General features: G+C 46.1%; 2 protein-coding genes across 8 annotated transcripts in view; one reads left to right on the top strand and one right to left on the bottom strand.

The window, feature by feature from the left end:
• Nucleotides 1-987: 987 nt before the first annotated feature.
• LENG1 (leukocyte receptor cluster member 1) lies at nt 988-12,358 on the top strand. 4 transcript variants are annotated; one of them, XR_014494199.1, is made up of 6 exons: nt 988-1,225; nt 4,341-4,514; nt 6,107-6,366; nt 9,154-9,398; nt 10,139-10,195; nt 12,263-12,358. XR_014494199.1 is itself a non-coding variant. In XM_083377230.1 (6 exons), exons 1-4 carry the CDS (start codon nt 1,094-1,096, stop codon nt 9,383-9,385), a joined length of 798 nt encoding a protein of 265 aa, XP_083233356.1. In that variant the 5' UTR covers nt 988-1,093; the 3' UTR covers nt 9,386-9,398; nt 10,161-10,195; nt 12,263-12,358. The 4 variants fall into 4 exon arrangements, 3 of the variants coding, with proteins under 3 accessions (XP_083233356.1, XP_083233357.1, XP_083233358.1); XM_083377230.1 differs by having other exon boundaries at nt 10,161-10,195; XM_083377231.1 differs by lacking the exon at nt 10,139-10,195.
• The window catches only part of CNOT3 (CCR4-NOT transcription complex subunit 3), a 41,646-nt gene continuing 33,199 nt past the window's right edge, over nt 11,299-19,745 (bottom strand). For 3 of the 4 annotated variants that reach the window (XM_083377222.1, XM_083377225.1, XM_083377223.1), the window contains 3 exons: nt 19,377-19,578; nt 15,186-15,318; nt 14,311-14,998 (listed from right to left, as the gene is read on the bottom strand). In XM_083377222.1, the coding sequence (XP_083233348.1) occupies nt 14,663-14,998; nt 15,186-15,318; nt 19,377-19,578 (671 nt within the window). In that variant the 3' untranslated portion in view covers nt 14,311-14,662. Of the gene's footprint in view, nt 12,642-14,310; nt 14,999-15,185; nt 15,319-19,376; nt 19,579-19,745 lie in introns of those variants that run through there. The other variant, XM_083377224.1, reaches the window with a different exon arrangement.

Below are 19,745 nucleotides of genomic sequence, written 5' to 3'. Positions count from 1 at the left end.
TCACTCATGCGCTCGTGACTTCTCGTCTAGACTACTGTAATGCTCTCTACATGGGGCTGCCCTTGAAGTCCACTCGGAGGCTCCAACTGGTGCAAAATGCAGCCGCGCGGGTTGTGCTGGGAGTTTCCCCGATACTCCACCTTTGCTCCGCGAGCTGCATTGGCTGCCGGTTGCCCTCCGGGTGAGATTCAAGGTGTTAGTAATGACTTACAAAGCCCTACATGGCATGGGTCCGGATTACCTACGGCAACACCTGAGACCGGCGTCAACTTCCCTCCGCCCAGTACGCTCCCACAGAGAGGGCCTCCTCAGGGTGCCTCCGATCAAAGAATGCCGATTGGTGGCCCCCAGGGGGAGGGCGTTCTCTGTGGGCGCGCCAGTCCTATGGAACCGCTTGCCGGTTGAGCTCCGGATGGCCCCCGACCTTCGCTCCTTCCGGCGCGACTTAAAAACATATCTATTCGAGCAGTCTGACCTGGTCTGATGGGTTAGGGTTGGGGTTTTAATATGTTTTAATACTGTTTTAAACTGGGCTAAATATTTAATTGTTTTTTTAACTTTTATATTCCGCTTTTTTATATTTATTGCCCTGTACACCGCCCTGAGTCCTTTGGGAGAAGGGCGGTCTAAAAATATAATAAATAAATAAATAAATAAATAAATAAATAAATAAATAAATAAATAATCTAGCATGTAGGGAGAAATGGTAAAGTGTGTTTTAAAAAGCAACCACCACTCACAACCACAGATTTTTTCAGCATTCAACAAACGTCATTCCCAACTCTTAGTACGGTCAATCCAAACCAACGGTTTTCCAAACCAGGCCACTTTTTAACATGTGTGTGGACTTCATTTCCCAGAATTCTCCAGCCAGCAAGTGGCCAAGTTTGAAGGACACTGGTCCAAACCAATCAAATAGCAGCTCCGGATCAACGGTCGTGCAAGCAAACATGACTGGATGCAGTACGGTACGTAGACAACGGTAACGCCCCTAAATACGGCAAGGGGGCGGAGCTCGATGGCAGCCGGTGAAGAACGATTCAGGAAACGGAGGACATTTGTGGAGATTTTAGCGTTGTCATAAGCTGCGGGGATGAATATTCTTCCTAAGAAGTCGTGGCACGTCCGCAACAAAGACAATGTGGCTCGCGTACGACGGGACGAAGCGGAGGCTGAAGTACAGCGACAAAAGAGGGAGGCCCGAGTCCTCTTAGCTGAACAGGAGGTAAATAGTCATGAAAGGGCATGCGCAAAGAGGAGCGCACTTTTATGGTTGGGAATTATCGCGCGTGCGCTGTATTCCAAGTCGCACTGCGCATGCGGCTTCTGTCCATCTGGTTTTTCTGGAGGAAATCTCTCAGTTCTGGGAGGGAAATGAATGTCAAATTTATTTCTTTTTAAGTCGAATTTGCGGTTGTGGTAATACTTTAGTACAGGGGTCTTCAAACTTGGCCCTTTTATGACTTGTGGACTTCAACTCCCAGAATTCCTCAGCCAGCGTGCCTGGCTGAGGAATTCTGGGAGTTGAAGTCCACAAGTCACAAAAGGGCCAAGTTTGAAGACCCCTGTGTTATGAGTTTCATGGATGACAATTGCCATCTTGCCCCTCTACCCTAGGCTGTGGCTGATGCCCCACTCAAACCCAGGTGGGTATACCTCAGAAAGGGGAAGCCCCCTTCCCCCCCACACACCTCAGGCTCATCCATATCTCTGTGGTTGTCTATGTACTCTTAGCTGCTTCATCCACTCTCGAATCGTGAGAGAGACTTCATTGCTTTCAATGTTCCCTTTCTCTCAGGAGGGTCAGGACAAGTTCTTCCTCGTGAAACGGATTTCAGAACAGCCAGTGAAAGACAAGAAATGTCTACCAGAATACACCTTTGTCATCTTAATCAGCAATACTTCAAGATAATGCTAGACGGGCAGCATATAAGTTGAATAAATAAATCAAAAACAAACTGGACAGCTATTTGACCAGAATGTTATAATGCAAGGGTCTTCAAAAGTGGCCCTTTTATGGCTTGTGGACTTCAACTCCCAGAACTCCTCAGCCAGCGTGGCTGGCTGAGGAATTCTGGGAGTTGAAGTCCACAAGTCATAAAAGGGCCAAGTTTGAAGACCCCTGCTTTAGTACATGCATCTAATTAAATCCATAAAAGTTAAGTGCTTCCAAATGGACAGAACTAACTCCCTAGCGAGGAAGTGAGGTCAAAATAACTCTTTGAGTACATTTAGAGAAAAAGCTTTATATGGGATCTAAACGTTCTGTCTCCTTGTGCATTCTGCATACAGAATGATCCTCCATTCATCTCCCTGCATGTATTAATAAAGAAACCAAGCCAAACCTGAATTTTATGCAGACTTTTAGAAAAAAACCTGAAGAAGGTGGCAGGCAGTTTGGTTTTGACAACAGTTAAATTCCATTGTTGTCAGAATCAAACTGCCTGCCTCCTTGTTCAGATTTTCCCTATTCTGTAATACAGAAGCATCCTCAGTTAAAAGGAATGCATTTAAACAAATCAGAAAGATGACTTGAGCCTCTGAGGTGTCTCCAAGGTTGAGATTTCTTTACATTTCTGCTGGGAAGATATTCTAATGATGTGTGCCATCTGTTGAAAAGCCTGATATAGTTTTATTTATCTAATGATTCAATTTACATAACTGTCCATCTCAACAATGACTCTGAGTGTGGGTCAGTGATAAAATTAAAACAGTACACACACACACAAGCCAAAATACACAGCAGCTAAGAAAATCAACAGCCAGCCGTACCAACAGGCTGAAGAACAGCTTCTGTCCATGGGCTGTCAGGCTCTTGAACGGGAAATAATTTTATAATTTTATGTATGATTGACTTGCGAGGCCGGTGTGTTGTGCAGTTAGCTCACATGGTGTAACAAGATGGTGGGTTTGTTGTCACCTTGAATTGTGGTGGTGGTGGGGCACGAAGGGAGGCTCAGCCAATCTCAATGTATACATGGTTGTACTTTGACAATTCCAACGATGCAGAAGACCGATCACTTGGCACACTTGGAGCTCCAGACTCGGAACACAATGCCAGGTCTTTGGAGTTTTATGAAAGACAGCAGTTTTATCCTAGGTTATAATTGGTAGCTAATTGTGAATGTGAAACACCATTCAGTAGCTGGGATTCTTCTATACATCTGGCCTGAATGGATTAAATTTGAGAAAAGGCTGATTTAAGAAAAGCCAGTCTGAAAGGCCCTAGTTTTAAACCGAGGAACTAAATTCTTTGCCAAAATTGATTTTACTTAGTCTGGGATTTGATTGAAATCAGGGTATCTGCTGCTGTTATTAAGTCAGTGGAGGAAAGAAGAAAACTGACAAGGTGTCAGGACTATTTTTGTTATTTTTCTAAAGCTGGAGGATCCCACTGCTGTTTCCTTTCATCTGAGGCATGTTAATATGGAGGGAACTACTAGCGCTGCATCATTTATTAAAGTGCCTTTTTCTGGACTTCTCCTACATTAAGACTCTTTTAATATTTTTTTCTTTGCCTTTAATGACACAGTCTATATCCTGAATTGAAACGATTTATCCTTACTACAACAGGAAGTCAATTATCATGCAGTAAATTAAATAGATGTGAGAAATTAAAAAGTTGGAAAAGCGATTCTTGATACATAGAGAATAATGTTACAAGATGATAAGGAACATCTTCAAAATCAAGGATCTGCCATTATTTGTGTCCTTGATTGTATTATTGTAGTCCTATTAGTCTGAGGAGGGATGTTGTGGCTCAGTGGGTTAGGACACTGAGCTTGTCGATCAGAAGGTCGGCAGTTTGGCGGGTCGAATCCTCAGTGCCGCATAACAGTGAGCGCCTGTTACTCGTCCCAGCTTCTGCCAACCTAGCAGTTCGAAAGCACCTAAAAATGCAAGTAGAAAAATAGGGACCACTCCCGTGGGAAGGTAACAGCGTTCCGTGCGCCTTTGGCGTCTAGTCATGCCGGCCACATGACCACGGAGACGTCCTCGGACAAGCGCTGGCTCTTCGGCTTTGAAACGGAGATGAGCACCGGCCCCTAGAGTCGGAAACGACTAGCACGCATGTGCAGGGGAACCTTTACCTTTACCTTATATTAGTCTGGGGAGGAGTCTAATTTAGAGGATAGCTGCTTTATCCACCTTTTACTTAAACACAATAATTAAATTTAGACTCTATGGCTCAAATGTGTTAGATTTGTTTTTATTACGATCTTACTTGCTCTTGACTTGAAACACACAGAGGCTTCCACGCTATTTAGGATGTTGTCTTGGACAAATAGAAGCATTGACCTAAATATGAGCCTTGGACAGATATCTGCCTTTGATTCTAGGCCCGGACTGAATTGTTACGGAAGAAAGCACGTCTGTCGGCTCCAGGAGGTGATAAGAGTGGCTCAGACCTTGTTTCTTTGGATTCAGAAAAGCCCTCAGGACATCTTAACCTCTTTCAGGGGTTGCAAGAGGTTGGCAACAAAGAATACGAGGAGGAGAAGAAGCAGGAAAAGGTAATGGTGGGGCGTAAGATTGGAGTTTGCCAAAATTCTGTTTTCTCTAGTTTACCTACTTGGGCACCGAGAACTTTGAGATAGGCAGGCTCCTGTTTATGGGTTCTGAGGACGAAGAATGGACAGTAGCATTAATATTTAGGCCTTTTAAATATGTTAAATAAATCTGCTTGTTGGTAAATAGAATCCTGATTTAGCAGGGTTTTTTTTTACACTGAATGTGTTCTTCCTTCCTGACAATCTAAACAACTTCAGGCTAATATGTCGATGAAAACTCTCAGTCATCCAAGCAAAGGTGTCTGCAAGTTGAAACACGGCAACTGGATTCAACTTTTGGACACCTTTGTCTGGATGACTGAGAGTTTTCACTGACATATCGCAACACATTTTGGAGAGGAAGCCCTGAGATTGTGGCAAGAGTTGGTACATTTCAATGACTCTCTGCCGAACTAGCTTGCTCTGACTGATGAAGCGGCTTGGAGGAGCAGTGAAATCATAATTCATAATAGTAAAGTTGGAAAGGACCTTGGAGGTCATCTAGTCCAACCCCCTGCTCAGGCAGGAAACCCTATACCCGTGGTGGCAAACCTATGGCACGTGTGCCACAGGTGGCACACAGAGCCCTCTCTGTGGGCACGCGTGCCGTCGCCCCAGGCCTACGCCTTCAGCTAGGTTTTATAAAACCTTTTCCCTTTAGGCCTCCGCCGCCGTGTGGGGAAAAAAAAAGGTTCAATCAATCAATCAATTTCAACTTCTCGTGGGAAAAAAAAAAGATCTCACAAAGTTGGAATTGATTGATTGAACTTTTTAGTCCCAGCCAGTCTGCCATTACCACCACAGCCACGCCCACCCAATGGGCCACGCCCACCCGGCACCCGACGATACATAAGTGAGTTTTGGGTTGCAGTTTGGGCACTCAGTCTCTAAAAGGTTCGCCATCACTGCCCTATACCATTTTGGGCAAATGGCTGTCCAGTCTCTTCTTAAAAACTTCCAGTGTTGGAGCATTCACCGCTTCTGGAGGCAGATTGTTCCGCTGGTTAATTGTTCTAACTGTCAGGAAGTTTCTCCTTAGTTCCAGGTTGCTTCTCTCTTTGGTTAATTTCCATCCGTTGCTTCTTGTCCTGCCTTTGGGTGCTTTGGAGAACAGCTTGACTCCCTCTTCTTTGTGGCAGCCCCTGAGATATTGGAACACTGCTATTTCACACTAATAATAATAAAAATAGTCCTGTTACCATGATTCAACCTTCAGACAACTTCAGCTAAATTTTGTATCCTAAATAATCAGGTGCTTGTACCTTAAACCAGAGTAGCCCAATGCCTATTGGTTACTGTTAACTAAAACCTGTCAGGAGAAGGGAGGGATCATAATCAATTAATTATATTCTACATTGGATCCCAAGGAGTCCACTGAATCCACGATAAGCAGTTTGCTTTAGAGAAGAAGAATAGGGCAATACTTCTTTGGAGAGAATTATATACTTGGATCACCAGAGTGTGCCCATAAAGATGGATGGATGGATGGATGGATGGATGGATGGATGGATGGATAGATAGCATGACTAATTTCCTTGGCTTTTGATTCCTTACAGGAACGAAAGGAAAAAGCTCTAGGCATCCTGACTTACTTGGGCCAAAGTTCAGCAGAATCTCAGACCTCTATTCCCTGGTACCACGAGCTGCCAGATCGGAACAAAGCCGTTGCCAAGGATGAGAAACTTAAGGGAAGGCTGGACCCCCTGGCTGAGATGGGGAAATATTTATACAAGAAGAAGTGCTCTCATCAAAAGGAAGAAAAGAAAGAAAAAGGAAAACCCAAGCACAAAGAAAGCAAAGGAAAGCTAGCAGTTAGGTGGGTATCCTTTTTGTTGCGCACTCGGGGAAAATTGCCAATATCAAGCAGGAAATGGCTGTTCGGGGACCGTGATGGAGGTTTTTTTTTTTTTTTTTAAGAGCACCCACGAGTCAACTGCTCTTCCTTTGCCAGATAGCTTTGACTTTTGGAGAAGAAGCAGGCAGAAACTGAGCTGATTCTAAACTGAAGCCCTTGCTTGGCGCAGAATAGAATATCAACCTGCAAGAAACAAAACTAAGGTTAATATTTAGGGAATCTGGATGGTTGGTTTTTTTGTGTGTGTTTTTTTTCCTGATGTTGTTGGAAGAGATCTCACTCTGGAAAGCAGAATATAGAACGGTGGGCCTACTGGTGTTGGAGGATTAGGTCAGATTTTGTATATAGCTCTCAAGCTACCTTTGTGAGCCCAGTGTTTTAGGTGTTTTATTGGGATGCATCTTTTACTTAAGAGCCTTGGTGGAGCAGTGGGCTAATGCCTCCTTAAGTAACACCAGCTGCCTGCAATTAGTGCAGGTTCGCATCCCATCAGGCTCAAGGTTGACTCAGCCTTCCATCCTTCCGAGGTAGGTAAAATGAGGACCCAGATTGTTGGGGGCAATTAAGCTGACTTTGTAATAATGCCGCTTGGGGGGTGTATGAAAGCCCTAATAAGCAGGCATATACATAGAATGAAGGCTACTGCTAAGCACATTGGTTTGTGCTTAAATTGTAAGCCGCCCCGAGTCTTCGGAGAAGGGCGGGATATAAATGGAATAAAAATAAAAATAAATAAATACTTGTCTTGAATAAAGCCAGCTATGTGTAGCCGTTATAGAATCACAGGGCGCGACGGTATCAGCTGTGTTGGAGTTAAGCCGATTAAAAGAACAGCCATTCTAATGCTCCAGGACTTCATTTTCTATGCCTGACATTATATTATCTGCTCGTTTGAACTGGGCCTTTAGGAAAACAAAAGCAGCTATACAGGTAGTCCGCGACAACAGTGGAGCCCAAAATTTCCATTGCTAAAGCAAGAGAGTTAAGCGAGTTGTATCCCATTTAATGATCTTTTTGCCACAGTCCTTAAGCAAATCTGGCTCCCCCCATTGACTTTGCTTGTCAGAAGCTAGCTGGGAAGGTTATAAATGGTGATCACATGACTTTGGGAGGTGTGAGGCATGCCACTTGTCAAGCATCCAAATTTTGAACAAGTGACCATGGCACTGTAACTTCAAGTAGTCACTAAACGAATGGTTGTACGTCAAGGACTAGCAATAGCACTTACATAGCATATACTGCCTTACAGCACTCTTTTAAGCCAGGGCTTTTCAACCTTTTCACCCATTGTACCACTTTTAGGATATGGCAACATCCGAGTACCACCAGTCGCCCAGCAAGGTGTCAAAAACTTGATGAACAAAAAAAAAAGTGATGAAGCACAGGTAGTCCTTGACTTACAAGAGTTCGCTTAGTGACTGTTTGAAGTTACAATGGCACTGAAAAAAGTACCCCCCCCAAGCCACAGCCGAGCAAGACACCTGCCTGCCTGCCCGCCCGGCGGCACTCTTCCTCCTGTCCGAGGTTTTCATTGTTGTCAGCATTTCTGTTGAGGATTGGCAGCGGGGGTGGAGTTGGGGGGGTGTTTGGTTTTTATTTTGCCCCCCCCCGGTCTGCTGGGCGGTTGCAGCAGATTTTGGTCACTTCACATGACCCTGGGACACTGTAACCGTCACATCTGAATGTAAATCACAAGACTCTGGAGATGCTGCAACATTCCAGCTGATTGGCACTTCTTCTAGGCTCAGCAGAAGTGCCAGGATCAGCGCTGAGCTCCAGCTGGAGCCTAGCGCTAATCCTGGCACTTCCACTGAGCCCTGACAGCCCCGAAGAAGCGCTGATCCTGATGCTTCCGCTGAGCCCTGACAGCCCTGCAACTCCAGCCGTCTCTCGCTCAGGCTTGTGTGATGCTGCCACCGGTTCTGCTCGTTCCCCTCCCCCGCTACCACTTTTCTAGGATGGTCACGTACCACCTGCCAGGTGCCAGTGTACCACAGGTGGTACCCGTACCACTGGTTGAAAAGCCCTGTCTTAAGCGATTTACAGATATCGGCATTTTGCCTCCAACAATCTCAGTCCTCATTTTACCGACCTTGGAAAGATGAAAGGCTGAGTCAACTTTTGAGCGCTGCCAGGATCGAACTCCTGGCTATGGGCAGTTAGCTTGTAATACTGCATTCTAACCACTCTACCACCACGGCTCCTACAACTTGTAATTTCTTCCCTAAAATTCAGCACATATCTGGAGAGCCCAAAACATCTGATCATTAGGTAAAGGTTCCCCCGCACATGCGTGCTTGTCGCTTCCGACTCTAGGGGCTGGTGCTCATCTCCATTTCAAAGCTGAAGAGCCAGAGCTTGTCCGAGGACATCTCCGTGGTCATGTGGCCAGCATGACTAGAAGCCCAAGGCGCACGGAACGCTGTTACCTTCCCACCGTAGTGGTCCCTATTTTTCTACTTGCATTTTTACGTGCTTTCGAACTGCTAGGTTGGCAGAAGCTGGGACAAGTAACAGGCGCTCACTCTGCTACGTGGCACTCGGGATTCGACCCGCCAAACTGCCGACCTTCCGATCGACAAGCTCAGCGTCCTAACCCACTGAGCCACCGTGTCCCTTCGAGGAGAGGCAATTTAGGCAAGCCATATCTTTGCCTCCCCTCACTTAGAAAAACAAGGGATTGATGAACTTTCCTGGGTCCCGTTCTCTCTTCACTTTCCTTCCTATATTTTCTCTTTTCCTTTACAGACCTCCAGCTTCTTCCACCTCACGCTCTCTAGAACAGCTGCGCCAGGAGAGGTTGCAGCGGGAACAGGCAGAACGAGCTCGAACGGAGTCTCTTCTTGCCCAGAGATCTGGAATGGGCCCACACCGGGAGGAAGAAGAGGAAATGGATGAAAGGAAACGTGGCTACAATTCACAGTTCAACCCTCAGCTGGCAAAGAGGGCAGCGAGAGACAGTCGAACCGAGTGGGTGTAAAGCGGGAAATCTGGTTAGTCAAACCCACTTTCTTCAGATGAAAAATGTTCAGTCCAAAATTGCTTCATAGAATTCCTGGCCATCAACCTGCAAAATCAGGCCAAAGATTTCTTGTTGTATGGCTTCCAGGACAACTTTTACTCAATTATTTTTTAGTCCTTGGAACACAATATTGAGCAGGAAAATCGGCCAAGCGATTAATCAGTCTTATTTTGGCCGTTTGCCTTGAATTGCCAGAAAATGAGATAAAAGCTGGATTGATAAAAGGATACCATTTCCTGATCCAGTAACTTGCCTGCCTAATTCTTTATTAGCTTTCCTGAAGGAAAATAAAAAATGTTTTTATAAGGCACCACGTGGATGATTCTGAATTTAATTTTAAATGGCGGCAGCAGCAGCAGCAAACCCAGCTCACGCAGTATGGAGAACTGAGGCAGTGCCATGTACATCTGTCTCAGAATATTAGTTTACTGCCCTAAGAGATGGACCAAGGTATTGGTTAAAAGCACCAAACCTGGGATAGACTTTGAGTTCTTCCAGAGCGAATGGTGGAAGATCCTGGACGGATCATTCTTCCATTTTTTGTACGTGGTCCAGTTAGTTAAGAAAATTAGTATTGCCAGTTTCCTGCTGTTGTAATTCAATGCTCATCTTTGTATGTGATCTTCTGCCATTAGGGAAATGAGCATGAGAATGATTTTGGACCACTGTGAAGATTTATCCCTATAATAAGAGCACGTTGTAATGTTACAGGTACATTCTCTGGATGTGAAAGACTGGCGCACTTCACAGTAATGCAGGCTAAGTGAGGTAGGAAAGGTTACGATGTGCTAATTAGCCAAATTATATAAAAATAGGATTGTGCAGGTCGTCCATGACTTGAAACCTCAAGGCCACATTCCTGAACAATAGTCACCTACTTTTGATTGGCTTATTCCACGGTGAGAAAGATGGGTTTGCAACTCACGACTTAAAAGCTTAGCACACTGTGTCTACCGGAAACAGTCATGATTTATTGTCTGTGATCAGATTACTGCAGGATTCCCCTAGATTGATTGTGAAATAAGTGGCCACAATTTGCTTCAATTGTTGTTCTCTGGCTGCTGCTTCATTATCCAAATAAACATTTCCCTTTTAATATATTAAATTGTCGTCCTGATCAGCCATAAGCTGTATTATTTTGGAGTATTACAAACTGTCAAAAACTGGCACGTGGCTGGAAAGCCTGCCAAGGAAATTTACTTCGTCGTATTTATAAAAATAAATTTTCTTGGTTTAGGCTTCTAAGTAGGTTTGATAGAGAAAGGTGGTCATCAACACCACATGCACACCTGTGGCTTCCAGCCCTTAAATGGGCTCACTGGAGGCAATACAGGCAGTCCTCGACTCACAACAGCTCATTTAGTGACCATTTGAAGTTACAACAGCACTGCAAAAAGTGACTTATGACCATTTTTCACACCGCCGGCCATTGCAGCATTCCCACGGTCACATAACCAAAACTTTGGCAACTGATTCATATTTATGATGGTTCCAGGGTCACGTGATCCACCATTTGTGACCCTTTGACAAGCAAAGTTAGGATTCATTAACGACTGCGCTATTAACTTCACAACTGCTGTGATTCATTTAACAGTGGCAAGAAAGGTCACCAAACGAGGCAAAATTCACCTAACCACCAGCAACGGAAACGCTGGGCTCATCTGTGGTCATAAGTGGTCTCAACTGTGGTCATAAGTCAAGGACTACCTGTATATTCGAGGGAGCCTTCAGACAGGGCTTGGATATATTCTGTGTCATTCTGACTTGCAGCTCATATATCCCAAAAGATTAGGGAGTCCTTTCTCCCCCCCCCCCCCCGCCAAGGTTTGGTGGTTTTCGTCTCCCTTCCCCCGTACAACAGAAGAAGAACACTCATATAAAACTATTTATTCATAAATATTTTCCAAAATGAAAATAGGCTTACGAAAAAATATCTTAACAGCGGCGTGGGCAGGATGCTCCAGTTTAGGGGGCCGGTTGAGAAGAGAGGTCAGTCCCACCTCCCCACCCCCAAGTTTTCCCAAATGTCACCCTTTCCAATTAGGAATACATTGCAAGTCATATTGGGGAGGGGGGGTGTCTTCCTGTGGGAGGAGCAGCAGATTAGATACAAGCTCTTATCAAATTTACGGTGGCAATATTTTGGAACGTTGGAAAGGAGAAGCAGCAGCGTTGGGAATGGGGGAGAATCCCTAACGTCATTGTTCCAGTCAGGAAAGGGACTCTTCCAAATTAGGACAACTAATGGCAGGATGAGTGTAGATGGCCTTTAGGGTAGTCTCCTTACAACTTGCAGAAAAAGCAAGTCAAAATTATGGCAGCCAAAAGCTGAGAGGGGCCAGTCCACCCGAATTTCCGTGGTGACCGGGAGGCCTTTGTAACCTGAGGCCGACGCTCCCAAATTTGCAATCCTATTATTATTATTTTGCCAATGTGCCATTTTCAGCAATGGCGAGTGGACGAGGGGGTCGGAGAACGGTCACCATATAAGGTTCATGGGACCTGACATTGTCAAGGTCACGTTGGGCATCTGATGATAGCCAAACCGGGGGGACGGAGTTTGCACCCAAAAATCTGGGGAGGGCTGGCAAAAGGGCGGTTGGGTGTTTTTGTGTTTGCTGCCAATAGGTACGGGGCAGAACACACACACACACACACACACACACACACACACACACACACACACACACACAAAATGGAGAATGGGGGAAGTCACTCTTTTGGTTGGGATTCTCAAATTCTTTTTTTCTCTTTTTTTTCCTTTTAATCTCCATTCCGGCGCCCAAACCTGGTTGCCCACGAAGGGCGTTTCCCCATTTTCTGACCTCTTCACAGGCAGAAGAGAGCAAGGAAAAGGCAGAGGAGAAGCCTGCCACTGCCGCTGCCCCTCCTCCTCCGTCCTGCGGTCATTTTTAAAACTTGCATGCATTTGTTTTTTTGTTTGTGTTTTTAACGTGCGGCTTGCCCCCTCCCACCCCGCTTGTGATCTGTGTGGGGGGCGGGAAGATGAAAGAGAGGTGAGGGGTAGGTGGGTCTTCCTTTGCCGCCGCCCCCAGCACACCACCACAGCTGTCTCTGGAAGGAAAACTTGGCACCCCCTGCTGGCCCCAGGGCATCACTGCAGGTCCCGGTCTTCCAGGTAGCGGTATTCAAAGGTGAAACCCTCCTTTTTGCGCTGGCCCCATTTCTCGTAGTCAAAGTAGATGTAAGTGCCCTGAGCGGAAACAGGAAAATACAACAAGAGTTCATTACCTCTTGCCTGACCGAACACATTTACTTGTACTAAAGCAGGGGTAGGCAACCTTGGCTCTTTTATGACGCGTGAACTTCAACTCCCAGCATTCCTGAGACAGCATGGCTCAGCTTGGAAACCTTTCCCTTTCCCCTCAGTGTGGCTGGCTTAGGAATTGTGGGAGTTGAAGTCCACGAGTCATAAGCTAAGTTTGTAAGCCGCCCTGAGTCTTCGGAGAAGGGCGGGATATAAATGGAATTAAAATAATAATAATAATAATAATAATAATAATAATAATAATAATAATAATAATAATAATAATAATAATAATAATAATAATAATAATAATAATAATAATAATAATAATAAAAAAGAGCCAAGGTTGCCTACCCCTGGACTAAAGGAATCCTGGCCTCTTGTTGCCAAGATGACACCTGTTGCCCTTCCACATGAAAGCAGGAGTCCTGTGGCTTTTAAGTGGGCCTTCTCTTGTAAGAGTCTCACAGAACGTTACAACTTTACACAAACTTGGAAGTTTACAACTTTCGGCAATTTAGGAGGAAGCAGTTTCTTCACGCCTTTTTTTTTTCCCCCGAGAGGAAAAAAAGTACATCAGACATGCAAGGCACGGAAGAATCAAAAAGCTGTTTTGGGTGATGGGAAAATGGCATGATCACTTTTTCGTTGATGGACGACATCAGCCTCAAAAGAACCCCCATCTTGTCTTCTTTACGGAATGTGAACCAGAGCTATCGTTATCAGTTAATTTACCGCATTTTACAGACATTCATCCACACAGGTGACTGCAGCAGAGAGACAAGTGGGACCACCTCATTCGTAAATGTATACATGGAGTCACAGTGGAGCTTGCATAGCCTAGGCCAGGGGTAGGCAACCTTGGCTCTTTTATGACTGGTGGACTTCAACTCCCAGAATTCCTGAGAAAGCATGGCTCAGCTTGGAAACCCTCTCCCTTTCCCCTCAGCATGGCTGGCTGAGGAATTCTGGGAGTTGAAGTCCGCGAGTCATAAAAGAGCCAAGGTTGCCTACCCCTGGCCTAGGAGCAGAAGTGTCAAACAGCTGGCCCGCGGGCCGGACGCGTCACGAAGAAACCATGCCCACCCCATTGCCAGCAATGGGGAAAAAGTTCTGATATGGCTGGCTTACTTTGACATGGCTGGCTTAGAGAAAAGCAACTTCTAATTCTATGGAAGAATAGCTAATTAACTAAAAAAGTACCAGGTTTTCCCAAAGGGGAACCTGATTTGGTTAACTCTTCTTCTGACTTCCTCCAGTGCCCATCCAGGTTCTCTATTCTGGCCATAAAAGTTGTAAAGAAACATTACATTTTTAACCCCGATGAAGGCACAGCTACTATTTCACTGTGCAGAAAAGTTGATCATGACTTTCAACAGTGCTTCCGAGCTCTGTAGGGATATTTGGAGTAGTTACGGCCTATCCTTGCTATGTCAATACCAAGGGAGAATGGATAATTATCCTTTGAACCTCTATTTCAGATAAAAAAGAAAGCCCCTATGACCTATGTGGTAGCTAAATCCTACATTGCTGCAGTGAATACAAGATCATGGCTGATGCTAATCTCAATACAGCTGTTTTTTCTTCTTTTTAACTGTTTACAGATACTCTTTGAGTTACAACAGGTTGCTTAGGGACCATTCAAATTGACAACGGACCTTCCCAGGTCTACAACTCAGATTCAACCCCCCCTCACGCCCCCCACTCCATGGCCACATGATTGCCTTTTGAGCACTCAACCACCTCCCACATTTATGGCCGCTAGAAGTATCCTGCAATCAGATGACTACGATTCTGGCAAAAAAACACCCACTGTGGACAATGGATTCATCTAACGACTGCAGAGTTTGCTTAACGATCACTGCAGAAAATATTGTAAAGTCAGGTGTAGTCACAGGGTGACCTGCTCAGTGACTGGCACAACTAACTACCATAATTCTGGGTTAAGGACTACGTGTAAGTATAATTTACTGATTGTTGAACAACAACAACAACAACCAAAGACTGTGACTTCCGTTCCCCTCACAAAATGCCATGTTGTATGAAGCGCTCTGCTCGAAATGGAGACATGCACGCACGGTTGGGTTCTTCTTACGATCCAACGGACCACCAGTCCTTGCTAATATGGGTGAAATTACATCCACGGGGCTCCCGTCGTCCGTCACCTTCCCCCTCACCTGCTCAAACTCATCAGTGATGGTCTTAGGTTCTTCGTGCCGCTGAAACCACATCATGTACTTCGTATGGAAGCGCCACGATTGCTTCTTCAGTGCCTTGGCTGCCAGGTATTGTGCCTTCGTACCCTTGGAAGCGAAAAGAGGGAAAACGGATCAGAGCAGCGGGATTTGCAGGTCGAGGGCAGAGGTGTTGATTATCTCGCACAACGCGCAAGGGAATCCTCAGGAGTGACCCGGCGTGGGCAGCAAAGAGAGGCAGCACGATTCCTCTTCCAAGCTACCAAAGGGGACGGAAGGAGGAGCTGTCTGTTACCTCCAGGTAGTAGAAGATGAAGAAAAGAGTCTCTGTGGAGAGGCGCTGGTAGAATTCCACCGTGTCGGAGTGTGGAGGAGGCATCTGGTGGTGGTATGGAGGAGTCGGGCAGGGATTGCGAGGCAGGTATTGCCTGTAGGGTTGGGGGCGAGAAAGGAGAACAAGAGCAGAAAAAAGAAAAGTAAGCCTATGAGGAACTCCGAGGGGGGGGGAATTCACAAGATGTCTGTGAATTCTCCCCTACGTGTAGACACAGACTCCTAAGTGTAGGGCCGTGGTGGCGAGCCTATGGCACTGTTGTGATTCAGTGTCAGCCTGCGGGTACGGCAGCTGAATCGGACAATTCTGAGGAGGAGGAGGAGGAGGGGATTGGAGAGCCTGCAGAGGAAAGTTCTGCGGCATCGCAGAACTCTCAGCCAGGCCCCTCCCGTCTTGTTCCTCCTCAGACCCAGCTGTGTGACCCTGACAGCTTGGACAAAGATGATTCACAGCTGGCTTTGTTCAAGGACGCCCGAAGCAGGAGGCAGACAAGCAGGAGTGAACAAAGGAGGGCAATGAGGCACCTCGGGAGGAGGCAAAGAGAAGCCACGCCTTGAAACTGTGTTTAAAAGGGGAATGTGTGGGGGGTGCTGGTTGCTGAAGGCAACCGTTTGAACAGCTTCTGATTTAGTCGTGGTTAGTATTTGTCTTGGTCTGTTTTGGATCTGTTTCGTTTCATTTGTGTAAATAAATTTGGTTGGCTTACTTTCAGCCTATTGACTATTGAAAAGGGGTTGTCCCTGACATTTCTGCAGGGCCGGTAGTAGACTGGAACAGAACAGGCACGCGTGCCACAGGTGGCACGCAGAACCCTCTCTGTGGGCACGCACACCGTCGCCCCAGTCCTAGGCCTTCAGTTGGGTTTTAGAAAACCTTTTTGCTTTAGGCCTCCGCCGCCGTGGGGGGGAAAACCCCCCCACGTTCAATCAATATCAATCAATTTCAACTCCTTGCGGGGAAAAAAAAGATCTCGCAAAGTTGGAATTGATTGATTGAACTTTTTAGTCCCACCCAGTCTGCCGTTACCACCGCAGACACACCCACCCAACGGGCCACGCCCACCCGGCACCTGACAATACACAAGTGGGTTTTGGGTTGCAGTTTGGGCACTTGGTCTTTAAAAGGTTCGCCATCACTGGTGTAGGGAACAACAATATTCGGCCTCAATCCTTCCTCAACTGGTGGCCATCAGAAGCCTGGATATCCTATGGTGGCCAAGCATCCATTTCCTCCCTCTTCCCGCAATGGCCTGAATTCTCATTCACGACACGAGAAGCGAGTCCCTCCCAAACAGGCCGGCCCACCTGGGTTTTAGGAAGTGACCAAAGGAAGCAAGAGGAACACTTTTGTCTGGATGATGAGAACTGTGGCAAGTTGAAGTTGTTGTCAAACTCTTGAGTCATGACACTTGGGGGTGGTGGTGGGAGGGGGGAGGAAGCAGAGGATGCATTTTTGTGGGAATGGAACAAGCAAAGCAAAATGGCTGCCAGAACTGGCTCCTTCTAGTGCCCTAACAAGCATTTATCAAGAAGAGCAGAAATGCGGTCTGACAGGATCCAACTGCATTCAACCCACAGGTAGTCCCTCAACTTACGATCACAACTGAGCCCAACATTTCTGTTGTTCAGTGAGACATTTGTTAAGTGAGCTTTGCCCTATTTTGCCACCTTTCTTCTTGTCACAGTTGTTAAGTGAATCCCTGCAGTTGGTCAAAGTTAGCAACCCGGTTGTTAAGTGGATCTGGCTTTCCCCCTCGACTTTGCTTGTCAGGTGGCTGCAAAAGGGGATCACGTCACCTTGAGACACAGCAATGGTCGTTAAGTAGGAACCAGTTGCCAAGCATCTGAATTTTCATCACAGGATCCTGGGGATGCTGAAAAGGTTCTAACTGTGAAAAATGGACCTAAGTCCCTTTTCCCCCCTGTGCCGTTGTCACTAAATGAACTCTTGTAATTCGGGGACTACCCCAATGTCCAACCATCGGCACACTTTTCCTTGCCTCTAGCGTGTCATTTGCAATCTCTCCCTCCGCCAATCCCAGGGATACGGCTAGAAGGCGGCTTCTGCAGCTCTGTTCATGGCCTTCTAACGGCAGCCAGGCGTTGCTCTACGTCTGGTTTATCTACCTGAGGGGTTCATCGGCATTTCCTGACTGCATGAAGGCGCAGTGGCAACTGGATCAATTATCAGAAGCAGGCCAGGATGGCGAGAGGGTCACAGAAAGTCACTGACTCAAGGACGGAACGCTTCAGCAAGGTCACAGTTGAAAGGCCAACCCTGATGGCCGACAGACCCACAACTAGGATCTCTGTTAAGGGTGCGCTTTCCTTCCCGTTTGCTCGTCCAGGCAGTGCAGGAACATGTCCTGGCCAGGCCCCTGCTCCGGATTCACAACCCTTGTAGCTTACACACGTAAAGCTGGGTTGTTGCCAAAATTAGCTCCTGTGCTGTCCGGACAAACCATTCGCAAAGTGAGGATTTTTTTTTTAACAGACGATGCTATAAACTAATGTAAATACAAAAAGCAAGGGTGAAACACCCAATATTTCAGGAATTATGAGAAACTACAGCAGGCTATATCCTTCTGATTAAAAAAAAAGGTGGCTTTGAACAAAATATTTTATTTTATAAAATGGTGGGATTCCGTCACGGTTCTACTTGACGTTCAGATTCCATTTGAGTTATTAAAATGGTGCCTTCATTTCTTGCCTTACCCTATCCTCTATGAAAGCATTAGTTTCTGTCAGAGGGTGACACAAATGCATATATTGGTTTAAGGGGGGGTGTCACAGCATTGCAAAGTGTCAGAATCTTTTGTCTTGGATGCAGGCTTGCTAATGCTTCCTCCCTTGCCACGAAAGGACCGACACTGGGTTTCCCATCATCCTCTGGGCTCTTCTGAGAGCACATGATCAACACAACAGCGGAGACATGCAACTTGGGGTTTTAAACATGTTCTTAATTATTGTGTTAAATTTTAAATTTGGGCATTATATTTAATTGTATTTTAACTTTTATATTCTGTTTTTTATATTTATTGCCCTGTACACCACCCTGAGTCCTTCGGGAGAAGGGCGGTATAAAAATATAATAAATAAATAAATAAATAAATAAATAAACTGTTCTGTGTCTAGCAGCCACAGTCTACTTGGAAGCTGCGCTGAAGCTGGTTTCCAACAAATCAGTAGATCAAAATGCATATTTGAGTGTTACCCCGAGACCCCAATCAAGGAAATGCCCAACAAGCTAACAGTAAGCAAATAGGAACCACCAAGCCAGCCCCACCAACGCTGACAGGGCAAGCCAGTGGAATATAAAAAAAGGAGAAATCCCACTGCCTTCTAGCACTGATGATATTACCTAGTTTGGTAATAAAACGTCCACAAGAAAACAACCAAGCCCAGGGGACCTTCCCAGTTCTACCCTGAGACACAAATATTCTTTTCTATCAGGATTACGCTTCATGAGATCATCCCCAATGTATTTAAGGATTTCCTTTTGTCCATCAAAACAGCCATTTTTGGAACCCGTTCCCAAGGTTTCTCTTTGGGTCAGTGGTTCTGCACACTTGGGGTCAACAGCCTTTAACCTACTTATTGCATTTGACAAGGGAGACTTGGCTCTACAGGCAGTCCTCCACTTACAACAAGCATTGGTTTAATGACAGTTCGGAGTTAACGACCACACTGGGGAAAAATGATTCACCACCCGCTCTTGGGTTTGCAACCATCTCAGCCTCCCTACGGCCACGTGATCGCCACGGCCACGTGATCCACATAGCTCCAACGAGCGAGGTCAATGGGGCAAGCCGGACTGGCTTAACGACCGCGTGATTCACTTTTAACAACCGCAACGATTTGCTTAACCACCGTGGGAAAAAAAAAAGGGTGATAAAATCAGGCCGAGCAACTCAGCTTGCTCGGCCGCAGAAAACTCTGATCTTGATCGTGGTTGCTAAGTCGAGCTCTACCTCTATGCTCAGAAATGACTAGAGGAAGTTTCTGAACTCATTTGAAAACTACAGCAATATAAACTTCAGAGAACTGCCATTCTGTCCACCATCTTTCACCCTTTTTCTGAAAGGGGATGGATTTGGTTACTCCCAATGCCCTCGTGTCCTCAGGCTCCCCCCCCCCGGTGATTCCCCCTTACCGGATTCTTTCCGAATCGGAAGGATGAGGCATGTGGTGCCAGGCGGCCTCTTCCATGGCCTGTTGGTACAGCTGCTCCTTGATGAGAGCCACGGGCCCCAGAGGGCACACCCCAAGGGAAAGAGGGATGTTCACCTCCGACAGCTGGATGGGGGGCTGGTTGGAGGTGGGCTGAGATGTTGTGCTAGTAATTAAGATGTCAGCTGGAGCAAAGAAAGAAGGAAGGACCACTCAGAAATTGTACACTTAGGGTTGTCATTGTTTCGACAAGTCCTACTCCTCTCCGAGATCCTAGATTTCCCCCCCCCTTTTTTTTTTCAAACTTGGCAACCTGAAGAAGATTCATGGACTTCAACTCCCAGAATTCTGG

Source organism: Vipera ursinii, assembly GCF_947247035.1.
Source record: "Vipera ursinii genome assembly, chromosome: Z".
Classification (NCBI taxonomy): Eukaryota; Metazoa; Chordata; class Lepidosauria; order Squamata; family Viperidae; genus Vipera; species Vipera ursinii.
Note: the sequence above shows the minus strand (reverse complement) of the source record. Positions and strands in the feature narration are given on the sequence as shown.